The following is a 21,196-nucleotide window of genomic DNA, read 5'->3' as shown; positions in this document are numbered from 1 at the left end:
TTTTTAATCTGGTTTGAGCCTTCACAGGCAGCCCACCACCTCACTTCAATATGACTTTCCCAAATCCTCAAGATCCCCTCAGCTCTCCCTTCAAAATTGACTTGGAAAAAAAGCCTTGTCTTTTACAAAGAAAGATGAGAGTAACCAGGTAGTCAATATTAACTCCTTTAGATCTACTGCTTTGTCACCAAGTTTAAGCACAAACACAGTTTTAACGTTTTGATAACCTTTCACGGCATATTCATTACACTGACATATTCATGCATAGTCTGAATTGGATGCTGTTTGTTCAACTGAGACCCATGTCACAGATCAGTGGGCAAAGAGAGTACAGGCAGTGTTCCAGAAGAAAAAAAATAACCCCTCGAAGTCACATAGTTATCAATACAAGAATCAAACTTCTTCAACTAATAAACTCAGCTAATACAAATAATCAATTAAAATAATGAAGAAAATTCCCACATCTTTGAACTGAGAAAGTGCTTTTGCATCTACCACATTCTAAGGCAGATATTGATATATATTACAGTAGTTTGGATGTGGATCCAACCTTTCCATCATAAAAGGTATGCTGCCAGTGTAAGCACATTATACGTACTGATGGCATTAAATACCTAAAAAGAATTTCTAAAAAAATTTTTTAAATTGTCTTACCCCTACCTTCTTAATGTATTTCCTTGAATATAGTAAAAAAAAATATACGTATTGTTTTATTTATTCCTTAACATGTAGACATTTGTAAACTGAGTTAGGGTAGAATTATTATGTAAATACATCTGTCTGAGTATTTATTTTAACAACAGCCATAACCTATTTTAATCAGATTAGCAAGAACACCACTTATTTAAAATATTCAATGCAGAAAACGTAAGCACACAAAAGAACTTTGCAAAAATAAAGGAGCAAAGAGATGCACTGGTCTTTAAAGTCTCAGTGAATGAATCATTTGATTAATACATCATTTTAAAAATATCTATCCCATTCTCCTGCGATAGCAGAAGAAGTATTAGGATTAGGAAATCTTTAGGCATCTAGCAGCAACACTGTGCATTTCAAGTAGGAGCCAAAGACAGACACTTTTAATTCCTGCTGGAAAAGCTGCCAACTTCTAACATTCATAGATGTTCAATGAATAAAACAACCTGCCTTCTCTTCATAGGAGCACATTTTTCTGTGTATTTGCAGACATATGGGCAAGGTAAAGGAATATATGAAACTAAGAAGCCTCTGTCTTCTCTCTGGCGGAAAACAACCACAAACCATTGCCACAATACACTGTGTATGCCAGGTAGTGACAAAAGGTTTGGACAAGCCTTGGCATAAGGTCTCCATTAAGGACCATTCTGAGGACATCTCTCTACAGCACAGGGTAGTACAAAAATACCTGAGCTAGATTTAAAATGTTGGCCATGACAGGATATAAGCTTGGGCTAGAGATAATAGTGCCAGTTCCTCACTTAGGCAGTGTAGAGGAGATTGACAGCAATCTTCATTTTATACAGCAAAAATGCAATGTGAGTCAAAAAATACCAACACACCACTCACTATCATGAGTGGTTTAACTTTTTTTTTCCTGAAAACAGCATTAGAATTGCTAAAGGATTTTATGCTTTGAAAAAAAGACAAAAGTTATTCAGCACCTTCTAAAACACTAATTGTTTACTGAGAAAAAAAGGGGGAGGTAGGGCGAGAAAAATTTTTAAATTGAAGAGACAAATACATGAAAGAATGATCATGTTAAACAACCTATCCTTTGTCTCAGAAAGCTGTAGATACAGGACTAAATATACATTGTCTCATTTAATATGTTTTTACAAAGTATTTCAACAGAAAAGTATTTCAGAATATAAATAAAGCAAGCAGACTATATACACAGCACTTTTGCAATAGACTAGATATATTTTTTCCTCCATTTGAAGTCACTAGTATGCTCAAGCTTAAAAATATTGCTTTCTATCACAACTATTTGAGTCCAGAAAACTTGATTTTATCTGCCAAGAGGAATTCTTAATAGCAAAAGTTAATAGTTTCTTGCACCAGTTGAGTATTCATACTCAAAATTTCATCATAAGAGCATGTGTAAAATCTCATTCCTATGTAATAGCCTTGATAAATATAAGACGTGCGACATCCTCAGATGTATTAAACACAATATTTTAAGTTAGTAACATATTTCATGGGACAATATTGACTCATAGGTTGTATTAAATAACATTTTTACTGAGACTAGATTTATTAATGAGTCTCCAATTCCAACTTATGGAAGAGACAAGAACTGTCACTCTTCCCAACATACATGTAGCTCCACAATGCCTTTGAAGATATGTATGCCTGCATTCTTATTTTTGCAGCTTGTTCCAATACCATGCCATGTAATTCGATCTTAAATTCTTCCTCATTCTATATCAGACAATCGACACCACATTAAAAGTCAAGTGGTACCCTCCTCATAGCCTGAACTAATTAATTCAGTGAAGCGCTTTACATCATTGGGTTTGTCACTCAGATTCAGTGTGTGTATTTTAGAGCATCCAATATACTAAGAGATTGTAGCTGTCCTCAACCAATCTATTACTCAGGAGAAAAGGAGCTGGCAAGAACAGGAAATGAAAAGGAATGGCAAGAATAGCAGGCACAAGTGAAAATGGAGATATTAATGTTATTCACATACAACAAACAAAACATACATTAGTCATTTAAAGTTTGAAGTTTTCAAACATTCCATTTGCACAGAGGCATCTCAAGAGTAACATGGAAGAATAGTGTGAGACAAAGTCAGGAATGAGAGACTTTTCCCCACTGGTGATTTTATCCGGCTACAGCAACTGAGCCGTTTAAGCAACATTAGGAAAACAGTAGTGATCAGCTTTTTAACATGATCTTACAGCTAAAAACAAGGAGAAATGAGCACCATACACCAGTTTCTATAATTTAATCAGAATACATGCCTCATGCCTTTCAGTTTAAAGACCTACATGGTGCTATGAGCATTCTGAGCTAACCACAGCATCAGAAGAAAGAAGCCCTGCTTTGCCTTTTTATGTCGTGTTCCCTCTGAGACATACTCACAAGAGGAAAAAAAAAATCGGTATAGCAAGGACTGTCACAAACAGGGAAGCTATCTGTTCGTGAAAAAAATAGCTGCTCTGAATTATACTCCAGAGAACCTGCCTTCACTGCCAATCATAACAGCTTGCCATTTAGCTTAAGGAGTTAAGTTTGTGTAAGTGAGATTCCATGACATATCAAAATTCTAATACTCTATGGTGCTTTGATGATGGGATAATTTTGTATTGTTTTATTGAACTTTGTTAACAAATACACACTTCATGTGACAACCTTGTTGCCATAATCAAAATTGAAAAAAAAAAGCACAATTGGCATCCTAAACCAAAGTGCTTAGTTTACTTTACATAATCCTAAAAGATTCAGAGAAAAAGATTTTAAGGATTTTACAACAACATGCTGCTCCTTCTTATTTACTTTTACTGCTTCACTCACCATGATACTACAACATTACCAAATTTCCACTTCTTCAAAAAAATGCTCAAGTTTTAATAGTTGTGCTTGTTAATGAAATACTAAGTTACTAGAAAATAAAGTATGGAAAAATAATTTTGTATTGTGATATCAGATAGCTGGCCAAGCCAACCATTTCTACCTCGAGCTCCTATGATCTTACTAAACTGCAGTTCCATTTCTGGGTGGCATAAGGAAAAAAGGAAATAAGAAATGTTTTATAACTTGCAGGTAACTGGCTGTTATCTCATGCAAATGAAAATTAACTTGAAGGCCTAACCCACACCAGAGAAGAGCCTGCACTGCAAACATGACCATGCCAACTCATTACAAGGTTGGAATGGTTGTAAAACTAAATTAGCTCAACTATAAAGGAACAAAGTACAAATCTTCCCATATATGTTCTTTGTACTGGACATATGCTGAGCTGTTAATACACTTTGACCAAGTGTTTGCTGACAGACGGTTGCCCGAGGATACCATGTAAGACACTGCTGCTCCAGATTTGGCTGCCTACTGTCAGACCCACTCTACAAGTTATATTCAGTTTCATTTTTACTACTACCCCAACTCTATAGCGACATCCTATCACTTGATCACGTTATCTGCGGCAGCACAGACTGTGGCTCTTGCCAGTGTGCACGACTTTTGGGGAAATTATAGCCCTAACAATTACAAAGAAAATTACTGCAATTTCAGTTATTTTGGCTTCTCCATGCTTCTAACGATTCCTTACCCTTGATATCTATGCATCCCCTGGGTTTGACTCTCTTCAAACTATGAAGTGTTTGTTCATTAATCACAGCCTTGCACTGACTCATGCTGCTACTCACCCTGTCGGCTGCTCAGTAAGTTTCCTCTCAGAATCCCAAGTTTCTAAAACTAGACTGGTTCTTTCTTAAAACAAAAATATTTGCAGAGCAACTGCAACTCAGCTGGCAGTCTAACCATGTGCGTAACCTCCTTCAGATATTTTTAGCCTGCAAGTGACACTCTTGCCTTCGTGCAAGATGCTATGCCATACCACAGAGTACTGCCACATCCTACACTGGGGGTACAGAGCAAGACGTCAGTCATGTGGACCTTCCAATTCCCTGGAAAAAGAAGTTGAAGACAGCTGTACCATAACACTTGTGAAAGCAAAGTTGTGAGACCTGTTCCAACCTTCCCTCATCATAAAAATTTAAAAAATAAATCAGAGCTTCACTACCCCAAATATGTGACACTGGTAGGGGAACAATCTCCTTCTGTGTTGTCCCAGAGAAGGTTTCTCCATGCTATGGGGTTGTGGCACAGGACCTGATCCATGGCACTGGACATGATTACTATTAAGGAAAGCTACTAGAACTATGTTTCCAACTTTTACAGACACAAAACAGTACTTAATTACCTTGTGCACAGGAGCGGGGACTTCATTTATTTGCTTCTGACAATAAATTTCTATTTAAATTTTTCTGTGAAAGCATTGAGTCCAGTGACAGCTAGAGACTGAAGTCCAGTGAAACAATAACAAAAGAAAACTATTTTCAGAAGGGAAGTACAAACGACAAGAAGCATAAAGAACAAGACTGATCAGTAGCATTCCGGTTGTCTTGGAAAGAATTTTCTGCACCTTCATTTCTAACAGCTGTTTCTTCATTCTAGCACTTGGATGCAATGAACTTTGGAAATAAGAAGAAAACAATAGCTTCTGAATACTTTTAATAACCAAAGGTTCTACCTTTCCAAAATAAAAGAAAAACTATTCAGAAATGTATGCCTTCATTCATCCGCTTATTTGTAAATGCACTTAAAGACATATGAATACTTGCCTTCTAATCCATACAACTAAGGAACTGTTACACACATTCATCTTCTTAGTAATTTACAAAATAGCATAAAATTTAGAATTATAGAATCATAGAATAATTCAGGTTGACAGGGATCTCACAAGTCCTAAATTCAACCTCCTACTCAAAGCAGGGCCAACACTGAATTCTGGGCTTTGTCCAGTCAGGTCTTGAAAAATTCCAAGGTAGAAGTTGTAAGAAAAGTGAATATTCCTCAGAGCAGTTCACATTCTTTTGTGATTCTTGATAAATTATTTTTACTGGTGGCAACATGACGGTGAAGAAAGCATTAAAATGTTTTCCCTAGCAGACACCATCTCTGCTGCCTCTGTTCCTGTCTTACTTATCCTGACGTGATTGATTTTGTCCTCTGTTCTGCTCATTTAACTCTCAGTAATCCACCCTAGTCTGGACCTACATATGGCAAAGTATCAGGGTTTCCTAAGGCAGCCACTTGCTTGATTTATATGGCACATGCATGATGCTTAAGAACTTGTGCATCCCAAGATAAGGACAATGGCGTTGCAGCACAATTGTTTCAGGGATAGGATGGGCATTCCTATACCCCTCAGTCACCTAGAAAATGGAAGCACTTTGCCACAGGGTTCTGATTCAGGCTTGGTGAGCATCACCTAATGCCACTAAAACTGAATGAATCTTCACAGGAGCAGATCTTGACCTTTGAGAGAAATTAGACTGGCTATGGACAAGTGTATCAGGGAGGCAGACTAGAAGATCTAGACCATAACTTCCCAGAAGTGGCTAAAAAAACTACTAACACTTCATGGGGCGCCTCCTGCCTTGGAATTCAGTTGATCCCCTTCTAGCCCACCACACGTTATTTCTCAAACTCCCACTGACTTCTACTCCTTTAGAATCCATTCCAGCATGTCACAAAATTGAGCCAGCTGCTGCTGTGAGTGACATTTAATTTGATCAAGTTCTGAATTCACAAAAGCAATAATGAAGAGTAAATACCATGACAGATAACCTTATATGATGTTAATTAAAGAGTTAATTTTGCATCTATGTAGAATATTCATTTTCCTTTGCAGTAAGAAGGATTTTCTTTTTAATGTCTCCAGTGAGCTGTTGTTATTGTACCTGTTCTTTCAGCAGTTCTTTACTTTTTTTTTAAAGCAACTATTTAATACACAACATTCATATTTTAAAGACAAGATATTGTGTGAGGCATTCAGACTCAGCAGCAAATAGAAGCATTCAATGTCAAAGAAACACTGCCTTCCTGGAAGGGAAATGATGAACCTAAGATAATTGACTGCAAATATTAAACATGCTCCACTTACATCTGATCACAACAATCACATTCAGTTTATTCACAATAAACCGATTATTCTCACATAGTGATCCTAATGGTATTACTCAAACATATCATAAAAGGACTTTGGTCACTTGCATAAACAATCAGAGAAATCAATTTTTTCTTTACTAGAATTCTAAGGAAATCCAAGTAATCCAAATAACACAAGTACAGAATAAAAAAATTAGTACGTAAGAAGCCAGATATTTACTATGTTCTTAGCACTAGCACATACTCTTACATACTCCATATAAGTTTACAACATTTAACTCTCCAAATAAAAGCAAAAACAAACTGTTTTTTTTTCTCAGCTCTGTTCAACAGTTTAAATATGTTACTTAACTTCTCAGCTATGCCTGTCCAAGTATTTCTAAACTGTAGGTTCTAGTATGAGTAATATGTTTTTGTTTATGTTTGGTTTGGTTTGGTTTGGTTTGGCGGTTTTTTTTGGTGCTGGAGAATGTGAGATAAGACTTTTTCTGGTGTCACTCTGAGCAAAGGATGCAAAAAAATGCATTTTACAATAAATCAATATGAAATATATCATTGCTAGCTATTTAAATTTCGCCGACAAGGAGAAATGAGAAGATGTTATTAATTCCCTTCACAGGAAGAAAACAGACCACACTGCATAAGGCATCCAGACTGGCTTCCTGCAAATGAAAATGACTCTGCTAGTCATTAAAGGCTATTTTCTTCATTCCACAAGTGGAAACATTCCGTATTTTTCATCATCAGTTATACTCTCAAATCAGTGTAATAACAAATATTTAGAAGCAAGAATATGAAATCTGTACCAGTGAACTACTGTACTAAAACTATCAATGGGAGTGAAAAATCTCCTGACATTCTTCTTATCTTCAGCATTCACTAGAAAGGAAGACAGACATGAGAAGGAAGTTGCAAGCAGTGAAAGCAAGGAGGAGCAAAACAAAACAGATGGAGGAAAAATAAATGAAATTAAGAAAAGGAAAGCTAGACTGGGGGGAGAAAGAGTAAGACAGCAAGTGCATGCTAAGAAATAAGAGGTATTGACTGACCAGGAAACTGTATAAGTAAAAATGAATATGTCCTCCTGAAGAAACAACCTTTGCATTATTCACAGCACCATTACAGAATAAACCAACAACAAAAAAAATCAAAGGCAAGGACTGCTTCTTGAAGTGCAAATTATTCGGACCAAATACCTAACTTTATTGCTTTCTCTAAGTACTTGTAATCTCTCTTAGAAACGGCTGGCTGCTAATGCTCAAGCTCTAATGATGGTCCCACTATCTGCTTTACTACCAAAATTATTTTTCTAGTCGTCTTGGTCCTGCAGAAATACAACTTTGTAGCTCTGTACTCCCCAGGTAGTTTGTGGAGGAGACAAAGATGCCCTGTACACTCTGCAATACGTTCTATTTTGACCAGTTACATTCTCCCCCCATCTCACAATCCCCCAAATTAATGTTTTCATTAGGTTCAGGCATTTTGAGTACTGAATCCTCTTTCAGTCCAATACTAAGCCACCACACTGAATAACAAGAGCCTTTGAAGGACTAAGGTCATAGCAGCTACAATAAAAAATGCAGTCATATATCATTCTATCTATCTGAGCAATCTATCACAAATGGTTGCCTGAAGTCTCCACAATCACCTAGATTATTTTAAGCATTTTTGGAGCTTCCATTTTCGGGCAAGCCACAAAACTGCAGAGAAAATATGCATAACCTCTATTGTAAAGATCAAAATCTATCCTCAAAGGGAAAAGAAACCTGTCAGAAATATATATCAAATCCATTGTTTATCAGTACTAATATAATTAATAAAAATACTAGAACATGCAAAAACATACAGTAAGTAGGAAGTTGAGTATTTACAATGTAATGGAGAACAAATTCACTTGTTTAACTCTCATGTATTATAAAACATGTGAAGATTTCAAATCATAAACCATAGTTTCAATTATTTTAATTTTAGACAAACTAGAATTCTCCAGTGTCATGGGTTCTGCTGCATATACAAGTATTTGGGGGGACTGCATTTTTAATTCATCATATCAATGACTGTGTAACTACATTTATGTTACCTTAATTATACTGTCATGTTAATTCCAGATTATAAAATTCAAGCCTTCGTTGAAGAGCACTGCCATTATGATGTTCATAGAACATCAGAGTTTACATTTAGAAATGAAATTACACTTACCAAACCAACTGAATTATATTAGATTAGATCATTACTAATGGTACCACATCTTGAAGTATAATTAAGGGTACATAATTTTAAGTAGAAAAGCATTTCTGTGTTTTTTTGGTTGTTTTTCTTTTCTGCATAAAAATGATCCCCAAGGTCATAAAATAGGGGAAAAGGTTACTTTTTCCTTAAGCAATAATAAGTTACACAAATAATGTAAATTCTTCTTTATCTCCCCTAGTTATTTCAGAATTTTTTCCTTTGCAGTTATTTCCATCAATTCTGCCAAGGAAAGAAATCAGAGACAGCTTCGAGCCAAATTGTCCATTTGGCCCCATTCCACATAAACACTTAGCTGATGTGTCCTGTATACGTGCCTTTTCGGAAACTAAAGACTAAGCATTATTCCAACCAAACTCTGCTGAGCAATATGATATAACAATCTTCAAAGAACTCCTTAATATCGTCCACTCTTCAACAGAAGTGACCTCCATGTAAAATTCCACAGCGCTCACCTTCTACATAAGGTAGTCCAACATTTACAGCGTATGACCAGAAAGTGACGCTCCTGAGATCAGTTTTGCCCAAGTACATTGAACCCTTCCTCCACAATCTGCCTTATCAGTCAGGAGGACATTTTTCTGGATGAGGAGACTCCAACGGTCCTGATGAAGCTGTTACAAGTATTCACTAATCCAGAAGTACTGTACAAAGGGTAATAACATATAATAATAGGGCACTCATCTATAGTAAAGAAATCCTGCGTTCTAGACAATGTTGTAAGGTTATTGTTCATATTTTTATATTGAGCATTAAACAAACATAATTCACGTCACATAAATAGTAAGAAATCTCCTCTTTGTCTTAAGACCATTTGCACTGCTTAAGAGAAAGCTCCAGAAGTACCACATTCTGAGAATACCACCATTTGTCTATATCCTTTTAATGCGGGCTACAAACATGTATATGTGGCCCTACCCATTTCCCAACCAGACATACACCTTTTGTGGCTCACAGTACAGCAAGCTTACAAATTATCCTGTGGCGCCAAACGATGGCTCACTGTGGAAGTTTTCTAGTTGAGAAAGAAAGGCTTACGTATTCTTCTCCCCCAAACCAGCAGAAATAACTTAGTCAATTGTATGATTCATTAACCATTTAATTAGCACACTGTTTCCTTTTTATGAAGTGTCTTAGGTAGTTTTTTCTCTTTCTGAGTTTTTTAAACCGCTGAGCAATTATGATACGTGTCTGACTAGCATGGCTCAATTACTCAAAACCTAGTATATTTGACACAACATATCTTTCACAATAACACAAATCCTCTTTCATCTGCAATATTTTTTGGTGGTGCTTAGCTCAGCCATGAATCTTCCTACCCAATAAAACAAGAAAAAACGTACTTTTAAATTAAGAAGTGGACTCCAGGTCATGTCAAACCACAGAAAGGTTCGTATTTAGTGGCTCAGAACTTTTTTTTTAAAGAATCAAAGTTTGAAAGTTAGATAACCTAGGAATACATAGCTTGTTAATAATATGTATTTGATGGTGGCACTGAACCATGAATTTAGCAGCTGGCAGAAGGAGGAAGAAAGAACTATGACACATAATGAAGCTGCTGAGCACAAATTAGAAATTTTAGTACGTGTCATTTAAGAAAAGATTAATTTACCATGGAATAAATAACTATCAAGCCTAAAGACTACACTGACACATTTTCCATATAAGTATAGAACATTTGCCATAAAAACACAGAGACTTCAAGAGCTAGTAAGAGCTGAACAATACTTCCTGGTTTTGAAGTTTTATAACAACATTCCCAGTCAAAATATTTTTGCTAGGAATTAACGTGCTACTGTTTAATCATGGTGTTTATTTAGATTCTGAGATAAACAGAAACATCGCAGAGGAAATGACTTCTAGAAAAATACTACTCAATCATTGCCTTTTTTTTAATAAAGAACCATTGTAGTTAAGTAAACTTAGGGATTATATTTGTGCTTTTCTTTTACACACGGCCTGATTCAAGTACCATTAAAAAGTCCTGCCATTTGATTTTAGTGGGAATTTTATTAATGCCGTAGATTAGTACCTAAACTCTCAACAGAAGAGTCAGGTAAAGCAAGTTCAAAGCAACAGCCATTTGACATTCATGAAGAAGTTGTAGCTGGTGTTTGATAAGTGATTTTATTTCACGATGAACACAGTAAGGTTTTACATTATCACCTCTCACTGAAAATAAAACATCTTTTATAGTTGACATGTTCTCCCTTTCCCACTTCTTGCACTGACTTGGGCATTTTAAATGGCTTATGCTTGCTTACTGTATGTTACCAAGTGTTTTTGTCCTTGTGTAAAACAGGGACATTCATAGACCAGTGATACAACTCTCTCTCTTTAAAAGTTGATACTATAGTGACTCAGGATATTATCTATCTTTACAGTGAAAATTATTTTGATGAATTGTATATGACTACTGGGAAGCAAAAGATTAATATTTTTATTACCTTTTCCATAATGTCTGTATTGGCCAAGAGTTTTAAGTAAATTCCTCTCCAAGGCTGTGTTAATTGCTGCTCTCTCCCTAACAAAATCAGTACCAACTAGAGATGAAAACAGGAAAAATAGATTAGAAAATCCTGTTTGAATATTTATTAAAAGACTTACTTATTCTGGATACAGTCATGCCCCCTTCTCAAATCTGTGTTAGCTTTCCATTGCCCTCATCTCACTTCCTTTCTCATCCAACCGTAATAGCAAGTCCCTTCTTCAAATCTGAGATTTTCCTGTATCTCTTGTCTCATGCTAGCTCTACATTTCCTCTCATTTACACCCTATATTTCTAGCATAAAGAAACCCTTGTGTATGTTAGCATCACTAGGACTGTCATTATGCAAGGGAGAAATGGAATAAAAACCCCACAGAATCCAGGGCCTGTGCTACAGAATTTGTACTGTTAGAACGACAACATTGAAGGGTGAAAACAAATAGGAAGCAGGCCAAGTAGTACAAGAGTTTATATGCAACATGTAGGACCAGGGAATGTTGTAGCATTAATGGAAGAAAGCAGTCAGTTCTCTTAAAGAAATCACTGTCACCATCCGACCAGAAATATCTCAATGACTTCTTTCCTTCTTTTGATGCTAATCTGCCCATTCCATGACTAGCCTGTTTCATTTTAAAATGCTGGAATTTCTGTAAATCCTTCCATCTCATTCTCTGTTCTCTGTTTTTTAATGATATTAAAAAGTTGAATATGCAAAAGTTAATTGTCTTTATGATTCAGAAGTCTCATGAAAAAATGACAGCTGGGCAGAGCAGACAGCTCCTGTAAGTGCCTCAGACAAACCTGAAGTGTGGGCTCACATACCACTAGATGCCAGAGAATCCACATATGAAAGGTCTAGCTGTGGAAAAGAGTTTCATTTGGCTGGAAATAGAGTCATTCAGCCCTGTTACTCATGCAGTAATCTCGTTCTTTTTGGATGTGACTTGTTCTTCCTAGTTTAACGTAATTTCAATGGAAGATGTTGTGCCAAATAAAGTACTGGGTGCACCTGTGATACTACATCCATGATATGAACCATTTTATAGTTCACAGGCAGCATGTGTAACGACACTGGCACAGCAAGTTGAGGTGGCTAGCAATCCAAAGTATTTTTAAAGGGTCAATCATGTCTTCTTAGGTAGTAATAAGATGGGCAGATAGGCTTGATCTAGATGGCACAGGGAACAAACAAGCAATGGGAAAAGGATGCAGCAGAGCATCTGCAATGGTCAGTATCAGGGAAGAGTCAAAACCCACCTGTGTCCATTTAGTGTTACAGTAAAAGGACAATTAGAGTGCCTGCTGAGGTTTTATTCAGATATGCAGTTTCTTTATCATCAGTTTCCATCTCTCAAAAAAGCCTATTCTCTTAATGTCAGTATGATTTATACACGGGTACCTAGCTGCATTGCAACTGTATCCCACAAGGTTAAATAAAACTGTTTTCTCCAACAATCTTCAATACTTAAGCCAAGAATTCACTCCTTTTAAGATTACAGGCAATTGTATTGCTGGAAGGTATTTAAGTATATCAAGACAGCCTCAGGAACAGAGAGTTCCACGTCCTTTCCTCTCCTCCCACCTCTGTTTTAATGGCTTGACACAGACAAAATAAAATTCTTTCCTGAGAGCTCTGCTGAAGACCAATGAGTAGCTATAATAAATGATGAAACCAGTGAAATCATAGGCAGCATCCTAGTTAGATAAGGGTGAAAAAAATACGCCACTTTTAAGATCGTCATGTACTGCAAAGCAATTGGAGAAAAAGTCCTTTCAGAAAATAATAGCTCCTTAGCATCAACGCTGTATATGGAAGCAAGAGGGATAAGTCTACTTCCAGACACAGCGTGAATGCTTTAGCTACACTGAATAAAACAAAGTAAGACAATTCTAAAGAACAGCTAAGCATCTGCACCAAACCAAAGCGAACCAATACAAAGCTTGCTCGAAGTGCTGCTCAGACGACAAACTGCCCCCAGTCCATGATCTTAAAGTAGTCGTAATAATTCATATTAGCCAAAGGCCTTCCTATTGATTTTACAGGCTTTGGATCAAGCCCAGAATCACTCAAAGACCTTAATTTAGCTTTTACAGAGCTACTCTCCAAGAAACTAATGTGATTCCAGTTCAGACCAGAACCGTTTGAACAGAGTGGGACTTTATGGGGGTTTATATATTTCTATAATAGAAGTTCACTTTCATTATAAGCAATGACTCAGAGCTCTCTTCAGATTCAGGAGAGAATACAGCAAATTCCCTGTAGAATCACTATTGTTCATGGTATGCAAACAATTTGGCAATGTGTCTTTTCCATTGTCAAATCACACACTTGTTTTAGCCTCCAAGCAGATTTGCAAACGTGAGCTGCCCACATTCTAGGTATACATATCTATTTCCAGGTGTGGTTTCTTCAAACATTTATCTATGAGTAATTTTGACTGAACTACTTAAATGACTGTACTTTGGTGTGTGTCTGTGTGAAAGTTGACAGGATGAGCATGTGTATTTTTGCAATGTGAATTAAGTCCAAGATGTGATGAAGATGTTGAATAAAACCAGTAATTATTACAGCAATTAAAATATAAACTTGAGTCAGCATTTTGCTGCTGTACCTGACTCTCCTTGACTTGCTTTATAATTTTGGGCAAGTAACTTAGCCCCTGATTCTGCAAATACTTTTACTTATGCTAAATACCACAAAGAACTGTATATGGGATAATACAGCTTTATTTGCTTATATTAACAAAATCGGGGTCTTAAGCCGTTTCTGTTACTATGTACATCGCTATGATCAGCAGAACTATTGTGTTGAGTTTAACAGAGAGCAATTCTCTACCAGTACTAAGCACTCCCCAAGAAAAGTCATCAGCGCACAACGGGAGAACAAAAGGGAAGGCAGAAAGACTGGGATTCCCACCCAGAGTAATTTCTCCCAACTGCTTCACCGCTGTTGCTCCCTTAGACTTAACCCGAGCCTCTCAGCTGTAAATACTTACAGGAACTAACTTCCTCTTCCTGCCTGCACCTGAGCATCTACTACAGTTTTGGAATGCCGCAGCAGCAACTTACACGTGAAAGGAGTGAGAAAGAGAGCGAAGGGAGCCCTCGGCCTGTGGGTTTCCCTACCTGACAAGGCACACGCGGAGCAGGCCCAGCGACGCGGGCCCTGCGGGGGTAACTCCCCTCGCTTGCCCCCACGCACTGCGGGCTCTGCGCTCGCCAGCCGCAGCCGAGGCTGACGGGGCGGGCCCAGCCCCCTGACCCGGGCCACGCACCCCCGGCCGGCGGCAGGGCCTTACCCCGGCCTCATCCCGGCGGGACCCGCCCACGGCGCGGCAACGGCGGCGGCCCCGGGGAGCTCCCGCGGAGGGGCCGCGCGGGGAGCCTGCTCCTGCGGCTCCGCACGCGCCACGGGAACGCGCAGCGTTACTCAGCCGCTACGGCGAGGAGGATGAGCTCACCACGGCCGGCAGAGCTCCCTCCCCCCTCGGCTACCGCCGCCGCGTGAGGAAGGAACGGCGCCGCGGGCACTACTCCCGCCCCGCCGCCCCCACCTGGAGTGCCGCCCCCTACCCCCGCCACCTGCCAGCTCACTCCCGGCATAACCGTCCCGCCCCGCCCGCCGCTCGAGGCGGCACCTCGCCTTCTCATTGGTCCCCCGGCCCGCCCGTCAGCCGCCGCCGTTCCTGCAGGGGCGTTGGAGGGCGGGGCCGGGCCGGGCTGCGCCGCGTAGGGCTGTCGGCGGGCGCGGCGCGAGGCGGGCGGTTGGGTCGCTGCGATGTGAGCTCCCCATCTCTCCTCAGCTCTTTGCCTTTTCACACAGCCAGCCCCTCCCCTCGTTCTTCCTATAGAGCTGTACCCTCCTGTAGATACGCACCTACACCGGGCTTTTTTCGGGTTCTTTTTCCGCAGAGGCCAAGCCTTTGATCCGGCGGAACGCGCCCCTCGGGTGGCCGAGCAGAGCCTCGCGGCTGGGGGCTCCCTCAGCGACCTCGCCCCCTCTCGCCCGCCGGCGCAGCCCCCCGCAGCGCCATGGATCACCAGCCGAAGTTCTTCGAGAACCTCTCGGGCACCGGGAAGGCCATCGGGGTGCTGACCAGCGGCGGCGATGCCCAAGGTAGCTGCTCACGCCGTTCGCTCCGGGAGCGAGGCGGGGAGGAGAAATGGGGTGGCGGAGCTGCGGACACGGTGGGGAGCGGGGGCAGCGGCAGGGGCCGACGGGCCCCTCGGGCGGTGGTATGAGGGAGGGGGAGGCGCACAGGGCCCCGGCAGCCAGGGCGCCGGTGCGGGCGTTGGGGAAGGAGCCGGCGGCGCGGAGAGGGGAGTAGGAAGCGTGGGCCGCCGCAGGGGTGGCTGCGGGCAGCCGCGCCGGTAAGAGCACATGGACGTGGTGGGGAGAGAGGCCCCGCGGGCCCGCCGTGGTTCTCGGGGTCCTCTTCCCATGCTAGCCTTCGGGCTGTCTCCTCTACTACCATCGCTTAAAAGATAAATGATATTTTTGCGCGGCCTGGGCGCCTGAGCTGCAAACGTACCCTCATCCTTCCTCTTCCTTTCTCATCACGCTTCCTCTGAGCCTGCCTTGGCAGGGAAGAGGGGAGAAACGCTGCAGTAACTTTTGCCACCCAAATGCCTTCACTCGCCGGGAGGCGGTGCGGAGAGGGGGGCGAGGAGGGAGAGCGGCTGGCAGATGTGAGCGGGAGAGGAGGTCGTGCCGCCTGGCACGGCGGGTGGGCGGCTGCCCGCGCTGCTGGGGCTCCGCCAGCCCTCGCCTCATCTGCTCTTCGCTTCACTTGGGCACCAGGAACGCTTCCCTGTTCCTGCCCATGATTTAGAAAGCTCACATGGTAGTTCACTCTCTAGCCCTGTAAGAGCACGTTGGAAACGTGTTTTACCTTCTTAAATCTCTTTAAGTGTAGAGAGAGCCCTCACTACAGGAGAGGGCGAACAAAAGACCTGTGGACATTAAGAGGGAAGGGAAAGAAAAGAGGCTTCATCCCAATATACTTGGTCATGTAGTCGTTTTCCTACATTTTCGTTTCCCCTTTTCTACCGGAAAATCTCGTGTATATTAATAGTTGGGAGTTTCAGTTAATTGAGGTTTCAAATGTGCAGTGCTCCGCGCTGTTGGAGAGGACTCTTGCTCTGCTTTTGCCAGGAGAGTTGTTTAGTGATGATTGCTTTTAGCTCCTTCCCTTCAGTTACTATTTTTTTTCTTTTGCCTGGAGTGTCTCGAAAGTACTTTCACTTAAAGAAGAAACGCCACATTTCTTCGCGTTTGTGGAGAGAACAGAGAGGAGGGAAAAGCGTCTCCTTCCTTTCCGTGTGGGCTCGGCAGTTTGATGACCGTTTCCGCAGGCTTTTGCGCGGGGAGCACGGCCCCCGCGGCCGGGGCGCTCGGCCCGCTGTCCCGGGGCAGGGGGCCGGCAGCGGGGCGGCAGCAGCCGCCTCTCCGCCCCTCGCTTCCCCGGCGCGCACATGAGGCCGGCGTTGGCGTGGACCAGCGTCTCCGCGCTCCCGCCCCACCGCCGGTGTGTACGTGATCCGCTGCGAGTCGCTGCAGATTCCGCCTCTTTGCGTCATCCGGGGCGGGAGAAGCATCCTCCCTCCCGCTGCCCGCGGGAATAACGGGGAGCCCCCGGGTTTACCTGGGATTAGCTGAAACTCTTCCTAATCGGGGTGGAAGGGATTTGGCACCACTCGGAGAGACAAATGTTGCCGTTCCGGAGAAAAAGCAAATTGATGCCTTCACATGGGTTCTCTTTTGCCCCTCGGCGGGGTTACACTTGTTCGAGTTCTATCCACGGTTTGCTGGTCAGTGTCACCAATTCCACTAAACGATTCTAGGAGGGACTGTGAATCAACGCAACTCTGTTTTAATGGTCTGGTCGCCAAATCGCCATGTTAAAGTGTGACAGGGCATTGCCTCAAGCAGCAGTAGAGTGTTCAGCAAGAGGCTGAGCCCTGCGACTTGCTTCCGCGTGGCTGGAGATTATATAATGTGGTAGCAGATGTATCTCTCTTTATAGAGTATTAATCTCTGCTTGCTACTATGAGAATTAAAGCATTTAAAGGACTTGCAGAATCCACGGGTAACATCTAGACTTTATTATCTGGCAGATTGCAACTGCAGCATGTTTACATTGAGGGATAAAAAGTAACAGCCTGTAGAAGTTGCTGTCTGAGGAGTGAGAATGTCACAAAGACCAAAGTAAACTGGATGCCTTCCAAGTCGTTTTGTAGGTGGTGATGTCCTGACTTAGAGGAGCAAGGGGGGAAAAAAACAACCAAAAAACATTTTAGAAGTTAATCGTTTCAACTGAGTTGCACAATGCAGTTGAAGTTCATAATGCTTGCTATCTTAGCGTAAAATACGCAACCTCAAGTCTGTTGGCATGCTGGGTTAGGAGTTAAACAAGGGACAGAATGAGTCATGCCCTGCCAAGGTCATTTTCCCTTCGCAGAAGGAAGTATGCAGCTATTAATGCAGAGCTGTTTAAAAATATATGTTCAAGCAACTTGTAGGTGAGGCAAAGCTACTAGCTCTGAAGTAGGCAAAAAAAGTACTAATATTTAAAAAAAAAAAAAAAAAAAGTTCCCGTCTCCTGTTTTGGTGGGAGTTTTGTGGGGTGGTTTTGGGATTTTTTTGTTTCATTGGGGGTTTTTTGGGGGGTTTTTTGGTTTTAGACTTGCTAGACACTAGAAGTCTTCGGAATATCTGTAAAGCAAACTAAACTCACAGGAAATTGAGTGGAAAGAACACTGATTAGTGTTGCAGTAAACACATAATCTTCATATCAATAGGTGCCTTGATTTAGACTGGTGGGCTGTAAATCTTAGCCTAGAAGGAAATATGCTTGAAATTATTTTAAAATAGAAGTTACTGCCTTTGCTGTTATTGTAGTCTTTAATAATTTAGAAGTAGCATTAGGTAAATTACACAAGACTTTATGAGATATGTTAAGGTTTCAATTACTTCCCCACATTTGTGTATTTCCTTGCAAGGTTTTTGTTTGTCGTTTTTACTACCTGTGGAATGTCCAGGAGTATACAGTGTGCATATGTCATACTGGAACTACTATGGTTTAGTCACTATATTTTAAACACAGGTATATTATTTTATTTGGTGGAGTTAAAGAATTTATCAGTGACTTATTTCACAGAAAATAAGATGTGTATTTTGTGCACTTAAGGTTTGTAAGTACTAAACTTTGCAGTCCATCACTTTAGCTGCCCCCTCTTAAATTGTGAACTGAAACAAGTTCTTTCCACCATAATCACCTTGAGAGGCAAAACTTTTTGACAACTGATTCTCAAAATTTAAATGCTAGTTCTGTTTTTGGACTATTCTAAATTGTAGCGGTTGCAGCTCAGAAAGGTGGACTAATAAGTGGGTTTTACATCATGCCTCTGTCTTCACTTTGTGGGACACTCTGGCCACAGACTGCTTCAGGTCATGAAGTACACTGGCTGTGTTTTATGCTGGTTGCCAGTGGCTGCCACAGACAATTTTGGTCGCTGTAGGTCACTTTTGTTCGTACAGCCTCCAATCAGACTGCTTTTTCTAGGACCGTGATAGGTACAGCTCAGCTGCAGGAGCAATGTCAGAATCACTTTTGACAGAAGGCGATTGTGTACTGTTGGGGAATGATGTGTTTGTGGCTACTTCAAGCTGTTAACCAATTTGCTGGCTGAAGATGATTGTTTTTGAATGTGACTGTTATTTTTGAGATCAACTCAAGATTTAGTGTTGTGGAAAGCAGCGTAACTAAGGGACTTATGGATTATATGACAATGGTCTGAAATATCATAGACCATGACTGCTGAAGTAAAGATCTACGTATCTCTGAAGCGTTACCGGCTTCCCAACAGTTTCAAGGCATATTTAATACAGTAGTGCAGATGTACTGCTCTTGTCCTAGTAACTTACGTTAGAAGAAGAAATTCTGCCACTGAACAAATAAAAAACTCCCCTCCTTTCGCAAATAGTGAGCTTAGAAACAGCTAAAAAGAATTCTATAGCCACTTGGATTCCAGAGTTTTAGAATACCACAGACCATGACTGTGGAAGCAAAGATCTACATACGTTTGCTCTTGAAGCATTATAAGCTTCCAAGGAACATCACAAGATATATTTAATATGATAGCGCAGGTGTACTGATCTTGTCCTGGTAGCATGTCATGGAAAAAGAAATTTCACCACTGAACAAATAAAATAAATAAAAAAAAAAAACATGGGAAGAAACCCCCAAACCAATGTACACTCCTTTTTTGTTGTCCAAATTACAGTTTATTTGTTAACATGTAATTTGAAGATAGTGGCAAGCATTTTTTGCATTCTAGCCCTAAAAAGGTACCTTTTCCAGCAAGTAAGTCTGTGTGTCTCTATAGACATGTATATAAAATTCATGTATGTACCCATATATATAATGTAATATATATAATTTCTATGTAAAATTAAGGAATCTAGTTATTAATGAATGAGCATAACTAAATGCATTTAATGTTTTGGAGGAACTGCTTAGTGGATTCTGTGGTTAAAACTAGTCTCAAGATTTTTTTTTTTAATTTTGAAGGAGGAGATATGTATGCAGTCTAGATGCTATGCTATTGTATATATTTGTGCAGTAGAATGTTATGATCATCATTATATACGATATAGTCTGTTATGTAATTAAAAATAAATTGAACAAACCTAAATTGTTTTCTTAATAATTTGTTCAGTTCTTGTATTTGCTTCTCCTCATCTTTGCTTTTGATGATTATAGGTTCTTCTATCATTACTGATACATCAGCTTACATACTTGAATAAAGTCTCTCTGCTTGGCAATGTTTAGACATTTTTCTTGGTTTCTTTGTTTTGCTATATATTCTTTCAAGTCTGAATCTTTATTCAGGGTAGCACTTAAACATATGTGCTAAGTCATTAAGCATTCATTAAAGCTAATATTTATCTTTAAATTTGGTGGTACTTAAGTATTTCTTGATGCTTGTCCAAGATGGCATCGTTTTTTCTTTTATATGGTTAATATTACATTTATTTATTTAAAGACCCATCTAGCTGACTGAAGTGAGGAGAACTTGGCTTAAACACAAAATTGAGTAAAATTAAAACACTAACTCCTCTGCTGTAGTGGTGCATATGTATGTGGAACAGGATGTAGGCACGGGAGAGGAATACTCTTCTGGGGGAAGGGAGTGCATTTAAAATAATTTAAAGAATTCTGCAGACTGTCTGTAACCCTGCCATAAAAACTATTGCTTTCAAAGGCAATTGAATAGGCAATATCAAGGAGGACAGTAAATTATCAACTCTTAAATTAATTTCAGACATTATGTAAAGCCATGTCAGTAGCTGCTGATTAAGTAATCATTGAGTCCAAAAGAGCAAAATAAACCTTTTCTTCTGTCAGAGGCTTTAATGCAAAAGCAAATGGTAATTCTGAAAGATTTTAAATAACTCTTATGTTATAAATAAAATACTGGTTTTACTCATGGCTTTCTTTTGAAGCTGCTATTCTAATCCTATATGTTTATCAGGCTATATTTATTATTCAGGACTAAATCCCTGGTTAACCCGGTAAATCTCTTTTTCAGTAATAAGCATATAATTACATTTCATAGTTGTTATGGTAATTCACAAATACTATTGTAAGACTCCACAAATAATCAAATGCAGCAACATTTTGTTAGACAAGTTCTACAGAGACTTGATGAAATTAATTCTCTGGATTTACATACTTGAATCAGTACAAGCTGTGTATTCAGATTTAGATAGCTGACATGGAAAGGTATAAAGCTTCA

General features: G+C 40.1%; 2 protein-coding genes across 5 annotated transcripts in view; one reads left to right on the top strand and one right to left on the bottom strand.

The window, feature by feature from the left end:
* LOC135312194 (uncharacterized) overlaps window positions 1-14,998 on the bottom strand; it is an 80,352-nt gene extending 65,354 nt beyond the window's left edge. Inside the window, exons 1-2 of the mRNA XM_064445328.1 lie at window positions 14,837-14,998; window positions 14,522-14,689 (exon numbers count right to left, since the gene is read on the bottom strand). Coding sequence (XP_064301398.1) covers window positions 14,522-14,689; window positions 14,837-14,998 — 330 coding nt within the window. The remainder of the gene's footprint in view (window positions 1-14,521; window positions 14,690-14,836) is intronic.
* Window positions 14,999-15,081: 83 nt separating this feature from the next.
* PFKP (phosphofructokinase, platelet) overlaps window positions 15,082-21,196 on the top strand; it is a 48,040-nt gene continuing 41,925 nt past the window's right edge. For 2 of the 4 annotated variants that reach the window (XM_064444986.1, XM_064444988.1), the window contains exons 1-2: window positions 15,082-15,175; window positions 15,308-15,512. In XM_064444986.1, coding sequence (XP_064301056.1) covers window positions 15,428-15,512 — 85 coding nt within the window. In that variant the 5' untranslated portion in view covers window positions 15,082-15,175; window positions 15,308-15,427. The other 2 variants (XM_064444987.1, XM_064444989.1) reach the window with 1 other exon arrangement.

This window comes from Phalacrocorax carbo, chromosome 2, assembly GCF_963921805.1.
Source record: "Phalacrocorax carbo chromosome 2, bPhaCar2.1, whole genome shotgun sequence".
NCBI classification, from domain to species: domain Eukaryota; kingdom Metazoa; phylum Chordata; class Aves; order Suliformes; family Phalacrocoracidae; genus Phalacrocorax; species Phalacrocorax carbo.
Note: the sequence above shows the minus strand (reverse complement) of the source record. Positions and strands in the feature narration are given on the sequence as shown.